The 10,873-nt window shown below is 34.8% G+C and overlaps 1 protein-coding gene across 1 annotated transcript; it reads left to right on the plus strand.

Annotated features, from left to right (window-relative positions):
- Positions 1-856: 856 nt before the first annotated feature.
- Positions 857-6,296, plus strand: LOC115218264 (solute carrier family 22 member 15-like). The gene is made up of 4 exons (XM_029788013.2): positions 857-946; positions 1,766-1,980; positions 2,296-2,404; positions 6,014-6,296. The coding sequence occupies exons 2-4, from the start codon at positions 1,767-1,769 to the stop codon at positions 6,225-6,227; spliced, it is 537 nt and encodes a 178-aa protein (XP_029643873.2). The 5' UTR covers positions 857-946; position 1,766; the 3' UTR covers positions 6,228-6,296.
- The last annotated feature ends 4,577 nt before the right edge of the window (positions 6,297-10,873 follow it).

Raw genomic sequence — 10,873 nt, forward strand, 5'->3', positions numbered from 1 at the left:
TTATCCAGAAGTGGTGGAAAGAGACCAATTAGTCTTACCCTCTATCCCTGGACTAGAAGTAGATACCTCATTTGGGACACCACAGTCTGCAACTCCTTTGCACTCTCCCATATCCTAGATGCTGCAGTAAATGGAAGGGTCCCTGCTTCCGTAACCGAATGGAAAAAAACTCTGAGGTATCGGGACCTGATATAGAACTATCGTTCGGAGGGATTGGGGCCAATAACCACGAAATGCTTGTCATTATTGGCAGCTCGCCACACCGAGGTTTCAGGTATGGCCGCGAGACCGCTTGGTTTTCCAACGCCTTAGCCTTGCCATTGCCCGTGGTAATGCTGCGAGAATACTGGCTTGTTTCAGTAGGATCCGTTGAATCTTGTGGCAAGCGACCAATTCAAGTATTTGGCACTGCATTGTTTTTTTTAATATTTTTTCCTCTTTCTTCCCCACATATGGTTTTATCAGAAAGATTTTCAATAATTAGAAGCAAGTTAATTAAAGAATTTGCCAGCAAATTCTTATAAAATGACAATGTTCTAAAAGATGTACATTTAAATGGAAATAAAATCCTTTACGTAAACTACAATCTTGATGCATAATGTTCCATTTTCAGAGGTAATTTTTTTAAGCATTTACTCTTATAAATCTTTTACAGTCATCTCCCTGAATCTCCAAGATGGCTCATTGAAAGAAAACGGTTTGTAGAAGCAGAAGCACTTTTCCGAAAAATAATGAAGAAAAATAAAATACAAAATCAAGAGGTGTTAGATATTTTTAGGAATAATGAGGAGAATGAGGAAGAGGAGGAGAAGACTTCATACAAGAACATTATTCAAGAACATGCATGTGAAGAAAAAGTTTTACCCAAGCAAAAGACTTATCTTTTCATTGATCTATTTAAAACATCGTTCATTGCATTAATCACACTTAATATTTGCTTTGGCTGGTAAATATTTCTTTAATAATCTCTTCTGTTTCGGACTGCATAAATTTATTGCTAGACGAACTGGTAATTATTCTAAATTAAACTGCATCAGGTTGCATAGAGTTATAAATATATCTGAATAACATGTCATAATATCCCAGATGTTTTAAGGCGGCGAGCTGGCAAAAACGTGAGCACGCCGGGCGGAATGCTTAGCGGTATTTCGTCTGCCGTTACGTACTGAGTTCAAATTCTGCCGAGATCGACTTTGCCTTTCATCCTTTGGGGGTCGACAAATTAAGTACCAGTTACGCACTGGGGTCTATGTAATCGATTTAATCCGTTTGTTTGTCCACTCTATGTTTTTACCCCTTGTGGGCAATAAAGAAATAAGAATATCACAGATGTTGGTTATTTAGAATATACACTCACTACCGCTACATAAGCAGGATATTCACTGTTTATGGTGATCCATAGTTAATAGGATTTGCCACTGAGAAATAAATGCTAATGTTACGGACACAAAACAGTGTGTATGATGAAATATAAACTAACGAACTTGAACTTCATACCGGGAAGAATCGGATAAATGCGAGTCATAAATAAATGAAAGTTGGCAGAAAAATTCATAAGCTAACCAAAATACTCTCAAGGAATGTAACCAAATGAAGTTTATTTTTCAACATAGTCCCTTTTGCGATTCACATAATTCTTCCATCGGTGTTTGATTCAGAAATATATCTAAAATATTTTCTATTTTAACATAGATGCATCTTTCCGTATTACATACAGATGTAAATAACATGTTTGATTATGTAATATGTAGTTGTTATTTTACAGGATGGTCTGCAGTATGCTATACTATGGTGTATCTCTTAATTCAGTTGATATGGCTGGAAACCGCTACTTAAACTTCCTGTTAATGCATGTCGTGGAGTTCCCCAGTATGGTAACTTCTTACTATTTGTGTAAACGCTTTGGTCATCGAAAACCGACTACGTTTTGTATGATGTTTAGTGGATTAAATTGCATTGTGTCAAATTTTGTAACCAAAGGTATTGTATATCATAAATTTTATAATTTATACATGAGATTAATCTCATTAGGTTTAACTTATATAAAATTTAATCGAAGTATTCTTTTTTATTTACGCTAATACTTATTTCATTTTATATTACGGTTTATCATACATCAGACATAAAAAATTTTAAAAATTCAAGATGTTTATAACGAAAATTATATTTGTCTCACTACTGCTAATTAAGAGCCATAAGACAAACATTTACAACGGATTAATTATAATTAATCCAAAAGTCAGATCATAGATCACAAAATGTTTGCGTTATCTAACCTTGCATTTTATATTTCAGGTTCATTCTGGTTTCCTCTGATCCTGGTTATTCTGGGAAAGTTTGGAATCGCAGCTGCTTTTGCTTCAGTGTATCTTTTATCAGCAGAAATATTCCCAACAGTTGTTAGGTAAGTGGCATCCAGACATCTTTTTGTCACAGTTACATATAATCAAGATGGTAACGTTTCAGATTGTTAGTGGTGTGCAGCCTTCAGTTGCTGTATTGTTGTAACTGTACAAACACATGTTTATCCTTCAACAATTAATTTCACTGAATTTTCACTGTATCGATCTGGTTACATTTGAGACCAATTTCTTAAACTTCGCTGACAAAATATTCATATAAAACTTCAATAATATTTGAAATCAGCGCATAAGGTATTGAAACAAATTAAATTGACCGATGAATTCTACCTCTCATCTACTACTTAATCCAGCTTTCCAACCACATTGTTCTGTGTGGCACCTTGGGCAAGTGTCTTCTACTTTAACTACGGACTGACCAAAGCCTTGTCAGTAGATTTGGTAAATGGAAACTGAAAGAAACCCGTCGTATATATATAAGTGTGTGTGTGTTGTGTACTTTTGCGTCTGTGTTTGTCCCACTATTACCACTTGACAACCAGCGTTGGTGTGTTTGTGTCCCCGTAACTTAGCGGTTCGGCAAAGTATTCACAGTTTATGTTCCCTTATGTAAAAAAAGAACAAATAATGAACCAAAGACTTCAAAAACGAACCAACTTTTAGAATTATATTTGCTGGAATACAGTAATGAATTTCCAAACTAATTTCATGATTGGGTACTGAGTTTCTGAAATCTAAGTATTACGGAAATACTACATTTAAAGGGTGGAGGCTCATGGCCTAGTGGTTAGAGCATTGGACTCGCTATCGAGGGTTCGGATCTCAGACCGGGCGATGTGTAAGTTTATGAGCGAAACACCTAAGTTCCACGCGGCTCCGGCAGAAGGTAATGGCGAATTTCTGCTGAGTCTTTCGCCACAACTTTCTGTCACTCTTTCCCTCCTGCATCTTGCAGTTCACCTGCGACTGGCCGGCGTCTCGTCCAGGTGGGGAACCAATACGCCAGGAGTATAGGTTTCCCACCTATATGAGCCAGGCATGGCTCGAAAAGGAACAAACAACACATTTAAAGGAAGTCGTAGAACAAACAAAAGTAGAAGCCAATTCTTTTGTACACAAACAAATTCCAATTTTGAAACAGTCAAGTGGTTTTACATTGTAAAACCTTGTGCCCTTTTAAATTTTTATGATGTGTCTCCAATAAAATTGATACAAGTTCCACAGTTAGAATGGCCAGACATTTCAACTGTTCGATTTGAGTCTCTAGTTGCTAAGTAGATTTTAGGGGTTTTGGTGGTATGTTAAAGGATAACGATCTGAGCCACATTCTCTCTATAAAAACAATGGTCCGTCAAGACACAGTATACGATGCAGCTGCACAAAGTAGACACTTTTGAAAATGACATGTGAAACCGGTCAGATGTGTGTGTTTATAATGTAAATAATCGTCATAGATTCTTTGTGCATGTTCAACTTTATATATATATATATATATATATATATATATATATATATATATATATATACAAATAGTGTTCGTCAACTGAAGTAAAGTAATAGGTTTGTACCATTAAAACTCCGGCTTGAACTGCAACTTAAGAAGGTAGTATTGACATTGCCTATCGTCGAAGGTAGCTAGAAGTGGTTTCTCCTGGAGCAAGGAAATATAGATTAAAATTGGAAATAAAAAAGCAAGACATCTGGTATCATTCGAAAAAGAATTTAGTTTGATTTAGATTGAGAATATAAACAGATGCAGTGTCTTACAGCTGTTTCTAGAATAGTGAAGCACGTAGATCATGATACTGAATAAGGATTGCGTCATCAGATCTAAAGAACTTAGTATAAAGATGAAGAATGATCAGTATAAAGATGGTGAGTACTAATGTCCTTGATTGAAGATATTTCTTCGTCTTTATATTTTTCTGACTTCTCTCTCTCTGTCTCTCTCTCTCCCTCTGTGTGTGTGTGTGTCTCTCTCTCTCTCTCCCTCTGTGTGCCTCTCTCTCTTCGATGAAGGAGTACTTAGCTGATGGAATTCCTTACTGAATATCATGATCCACATGCCTTACTATTATAGAAACATATGTTATAGGCTCTATCTTTTTATATTCTCAATCTAAATAAAATAGAATACTTTTTCAAGAGATGCCGAATGTTTCGCTTTTTCATTTTTTTTTTAATCTACCAAGCTAACTATGTATGCATGTATATGTGCGTGTGTGTGTGCGTGTGTGTCTGTGTATGTATTATGTGTGTGTGTGTGTGTGTGTGTGTGTGTGTGTGTGTGTGTATGTGCGTGTGCGTGTGCATCTAGTGGATGCATGTAGCTTAATGACTAGATCCTTGCACGGCGTTTCGTCCGTCTTCATGCTCTGAGTTCAAATTCCACCGAGGTCGATTTTGCCTAACCTTTTGGGGCGTCCATAAAACAAGTACCACTTGAACACTGTAGTCGATGTGATCGACTTACTCACTCATTCATCATCATTTATTATTGTCATCAATTTTATCAAACATTTCAAACGTCATCATTGCTGAAAGTTTAATTTCTTGAATTTACATGACCATTTTATGATTTCTATTGGTGGCGGTGGTGTGGGTGTGTGGAGATGTCCTATTGCTAGGGAAAGTTTTCCTGTACATTCATTTTCCTTTAAATGTTTAATTTGCTTTTATTTACCAAAAACAATTGTGAAACCGCTATGGCATTTAATAAATTTGCAAGATATTTTCAAAACTACAGTTCGTTTTGAGACCTAGATATTTTTCCCCCAAAATTAATTCTCCTATATTTTTACTTGCACATATAAATATATATGTGTATATCTATCTATCTATCTATCTATATCTATCTATATCTATCTATCTATCTATCTATCTATCTATCTATCTATCTATCTATCTATCTATCTATCTATCTATCTATCTATCTATCTATCTATCTATCTATCTATCTATCTCTATCCATCTATCTATCTATCTATCTATCTATCTATCTATCTATCTATCTATCTATCTATCTATCTATATATCTATCTATCTAACTATCTGTTGTAAAGCCTTCTTTTGTCACTGTTGTATCTGTCTCTTGACGACGGTTGTCGCTCTGACAGATATTGTTATATTCCGAAATCATCGATTGAATAGTTCTATCTGGCACTGTAAGATCCCCAAACGTCCACTCAGTATCACAGTATAATTACTACATCAGCACAGATACTACTATCAACACAATCCACACGTACTCTCGATTTTCCTGTGACGACCGGTTACTTCTCTATCCATAATGGCTGGTTACTACCACTTTTTACTGGGAGGGGTGTACAGTTTGACTATACAACACTATCTCTCTCTCTCTCTCTCTCTCTCTTCATATATATATATATAAAGTGTGTATATCTGAGTATTTTTTTCTGTATATGCATATATGTATATATGTATAGCTGAAAAATAAAACGCTATTTTCCAGTGTGGAGATGGACAATATTTATTCGATAATTTCTCAGTACTATTGATTAATTAAGGATTATTGATTTTTCATTGTGTTCCCTACATGCCTATGTGTATATTGAATTATCTATATATAGTAAAGGGGAATCGAATCCAACTCAAAATAACTGTATACTAATCTCCACTTTTCTTCTTTTCAGAGCAAACGGCTTAGGTGTTGCGTCAGTGTCGGCCCGCATTGGTGGCATAATTGCACCCTTTATACTTCAGCTGTCAGCCTATATAAAATGGCTTCCTCTAAGTATTTACGGTGTCCTTTCAGTTATGTCCGGCATGCTGTTGCTCTTACTGCCAGAACCAAAGGATAAAGACTTGCCGCAAACATTTGAAGATCTGGAAAACTGGGAGACCTGATAATGAGATAATACACGAAGTAGTTACAGTGATAACATAATAGGGAATAGTTTGTTTGATTAAATATGCTGGAGAATTTACTTTCGAATTTTGTCCACACTGATATATTGCAACAAATAAATTTGAGAAGAAAATTCAAACAATTTTCTGTTGACTTAAAAGATTTCTCCATTCAACAAATCAAATGTTGATAGAGGTTGACAAAGCACAATGTCACATTTTGCGTTCGTCAGTCGAAGTTCATATGACTAATACTAACGATAATGTTTTTTTTTTTCAAACCTAACATTGATATTGTGTATCTTATCAAACTGATATGAGTGAATATGTTGGTAGAATTCGGACCATGAAAACCGAAAATATATATATAATATTATGATTCCTTCCTATGTTTTATCATCTCTTGCAAGTAGCCATCTTTATATGGTTCATCTATTAATAACTATATCTTTGATTTATACACACACACACACACGCACACACATATATATATGGGATGAATTAGAGAAATGGTTTGAACATCATTCTTATTTCAAATCACTGCAGTTGTTTCCACACATCGTTAGGCCTGTAGTACATTGGTGAGATCATATAATTAAAATCTTGTGTAATCTCTATCATCAGTGAAAGGTGTAAAATATGCTTCTACGAGAGAGTATTTTTGCATAAATCCTTCGGTAGGCCGTACTGTCGTTTTTTAACTCATATGAGAACGAATATCCAAAGCAGTGTGCTATTTTCAGCTATTTGCAAGCAAAAATAATCCCATAGATATAGTGACAGACAAAATACACGTTTAATCAAAATACAAAATACAGAAACAAAGAAACAGACACAGAAGCCATCTACCTCAAGTGAATTGTAAACTACAATTCTATATTTTTGGTGAGATTATAAGGAAGAAAAATAAAAGTAGAATGAAGAATAAAATTAGAGAAAATAATGTGATAAATAGTGACCGTTTCTGAACTTATCAACTATTTACTAGAAAGTGAATCGAAAAGGAGTGATGTTTCATCAGGACAATGCGCGACCCCACACTGCAAAGATCACATCACAGAAGATCGAAGAGCTTGGTTGGGAAAAATTACACATCCACCTTATTCTCCCGACCTTGCTCCTTCAGACTACCATTTGTTTTGTAGTTTACAGAATCATTTGGGAGACATAACATTCGCAAGCCAGCGGGAGGAGGAAACTGACATTTCAGAGTTCTTCGCTTTGAAGCCAAAAGAGTTTTAAATCGATGGGATTAAAAAGCTTGTGAATAGATGGAAGGAATCCATAGATAATCAGGGAAAGTACATTGATGATTAACTTTCAATTAAATATAACATTTAATCACTTTATTCAAAATTCGGACAGAACTTATGAGATGACCAGATATATATCTGTGTGTGTGTGTATGTGTACGACAGATTTCTACCAAATCTACTGAGAAGGCTCTGGTGAGCCCGAGGCAATAGTAGAAGACACTTGCCTAATGTGCCAGGCAGTGGGACTGAACCCAGAACCATGTGGTTGGGAAGCAAGCTTCTTATCACAGTCACATCTTGTTGTACTTTATTGTGTGTATCTGAATATACTGCAGTGAAAGTACGTGGCCTAGTAATGAGGGGATGAGGGTATGTATATATATATGTATGTGTGTGCACGCGCGCGTATGTATGTGCGTGTGTGTGCGCGCGTGTATGTGTATCTGTGTGCGCATTTGTTTTGTACGATTCTTGATGTAAAATCGTGTTGAAACAGATATTGTTATAGCCATTTTGCCAATAAACACACCCACTATTTATTTGACCTTTATTTTAACTTGTCAAAGATCTTTCGTAACACATTCTGTGATCTCTTCACTGACTGCCTGTTTCTTGTGTCTCTCAGGCCTCGTCCGGCCTATTTCATCATCGGCAAGATGGAATAGAGAGGACAAGACCAGACAGAAGAGGAAACACTAAGAAGTCCAGAAGAGGTCATTGAAGAGGTCACAATGCGTGACAAAAGAACTCTAGTAAATAAACTACTGCTGCTACTGCTGCTACTACTACTACTACTACTACTACTAATAATAATAATAATAATAATAATAATAGTAGTAGTAGTAGTAGTAGTAGTAGTAGTAGTAGTAGTAGTAGTAGTAGTAACAACAACAACAACAACAACATCAAATGCAGAATGCATATGTGAATATTTTTGTACTCAATGTTTAATATTTTAAATGTTTTATTAAACGTTCACAATTCTAGTATATCAAATAGTTATTTCTCCTTAATACTGGAGCACATATATACTTTTAGAGACACATTTTGTAAATCTCGAATGGCAGAATGTTATAACCACATTGTAAATACATTATAAAATATCACGTGATTACTTTCGAGGCACAATCACTGAGACATTGATCGATTTATGATCTTTTACTTTATATGGTCAACAGTCGAGCTTCCATATTAATTTTATCAAATTACTTTTATTAAACATTTATTTAATTCAGTAATATTTACGTGAATGATAGTTACATCATATAAAGGATAATGAAGTCCGAAGCGATAACTTTTACATAAGTAAACCATTGATCCAAAACCTCTCTTACTCTTAAAATTCCTTTGGTAAAAAATATTTATTTCTAGTAATGAGGCAGGAATTACTTCAAGTACCCTCCTTTGTTCACTCAAATAAGTATTTAATACAAATTATTTCTCAGCTCTGCATACATAGGATGCAAATAGTTAATAATTAAGATGTTTGTAGCCAAGATTATATTTGTTTCACAACTGTTAATTAATTACCATATGACATATTATAACGGATAATCTAATTAAAAGTGTGATCATTCTGGTTTCCGGTGATCCTGGTTGTTCTGGGAAAGTTTGGAATCTCTGGAGCGTTTACTTCAATTTTTCTTTTATCAGCAGAAATATTTCCAACCGTTGTTCGGTAATCGTTCTTGATATTTATCTTTTGAATATGTGAGCGTTTTAATTAGCTAAGTAGACAGCATTTCAAACACCACATAATGTGTAGCTTCCGCTGCACTCTCAGGTGAATACTTTTGTTTCAGGTTTCTGCTGCACTCTCAGGTGAATACTTTTGTTTCAGGTTTCTGCTGCACTCTCAGGTGAATACTTTTGTCTCCCAACCTTTCAGATCAACGAAATATTACAGAATTACTTGCTTACATCAACAAAACTTTCACCTTCACGCTGTACGTTTTGTATATTTCATCATGGATTTACTATTCCCCATATCACTTTATGATTTCCTCATCGCTCCATGATATTATTTCTCTATTTCTTTATTTCACCATATAAGTTCTTGGTAATTTACAATAAAATTAAAAATTGAAATTAAAATTAAAAAAAGACAGAAGGGCGCTACTTTTGGATGACACATTTTGCTTATCTCCGTTGTGTTTTGACTCTTGAGAAAAAAAAACTGTGTTGGATGATGAATTTGTTAGCATTATTTTGAGTATGTGTAATGTTTGTATATTTTGGTGTTAAGGGAGTTCATCAGGAGGGCCGCGTACCTTCTATGTATACCTTCTATGTATACCATCTATGTGTGGAGATCGTATTTTGTACATATTCAATGTTCACGTTCAGGGAAAGAAACAATCCTGATGATATCGGCAGAGTGGGTGGGAGTTGTTCGAAATGCCGGAGTGTAAAATATTGCTTGTGCATGGAAGGAGACAAGATACCATCCCTGATGTTTAGCTTTTCCCATTTGGTGCCTCGTACCCTGTATTTTCTGGATGTAATAATAATGCTGTATGTTATTTGGGAGTTTCTTTTCTCAAAAGTCAAGCCCAAGGGAGATAATCATTAAAAAGGGGAGGAGTATCCAAAGGTTGCAAGACGCAACGGACATTTTAGAAAAATAAAAAAGAAATAAATGGAAATTTTACTGGTGAATGTGTTAAATTATAAAGCACCAAAAGAGGATGACTCTCCCTAGACACAAGTATATATATATGCATATATATATATACTTTATTGAAAAACAGCAAATATATCACAAAAACTGTTACTCGGAGTTTCACGTTTTCGTTCGTCGGACACTTTTGTATATGTCTGTATATCAGGATTATAAATACTCATAACTTTCCATTGTGATGATATTTATATCACAAACTTTCTCAGTATTACGGTTTAAGCAAACCTCATGAATGTTTCATGCATTTATCTCTATTTGTTATGTGTACGTCTCAATTATGAACACAAACTAATTTGTATTATTCTTGCTTTCAGAACAAATGGGTTAGGAATAGCTTCATTGTCTTCCCGCATCGGGGGCGTAAGTGCGCCCTTTTTACTGCAACTCTCGTACTATGTGAAATGGCTTCCCCTAGGTATCTTTGGCCTTTGGTCGGTGATTATTGTTGCTGTTACTTCCAGACACAAAACATAGAAACTTACCTGAAAAATTTGAAGATTTGGACAACTGGAAAAGCTGATAAAGCAACATTTTTACTGGATAGAAAATGAAGTAAAATTTCATGCAAAAGATTATATTGACAAATTGCAGTTTTTTAAATATTTATTATCTCTGATATTTTACAATAAATGATTTCAAAAGCAAGATCAAATAATGTCCTCTTAATCTTAAATTATTACTTTGAGGTTATTTTAAATATTAACTGTTCA

Source organism: Octopus sinensis, linkage group LG13, assembly GCF_006345805.1.
Source record: "Octopus sinensis linkage group LG13, ASM634580v1, whole genome shotgun sequence".
NCBI classification, from domain to species: Eukaryota; Metazoa; Mollusca; class Cephalopoda; order Octopoda; family Octopodidae; genus Octopus; species Octopus sinensis.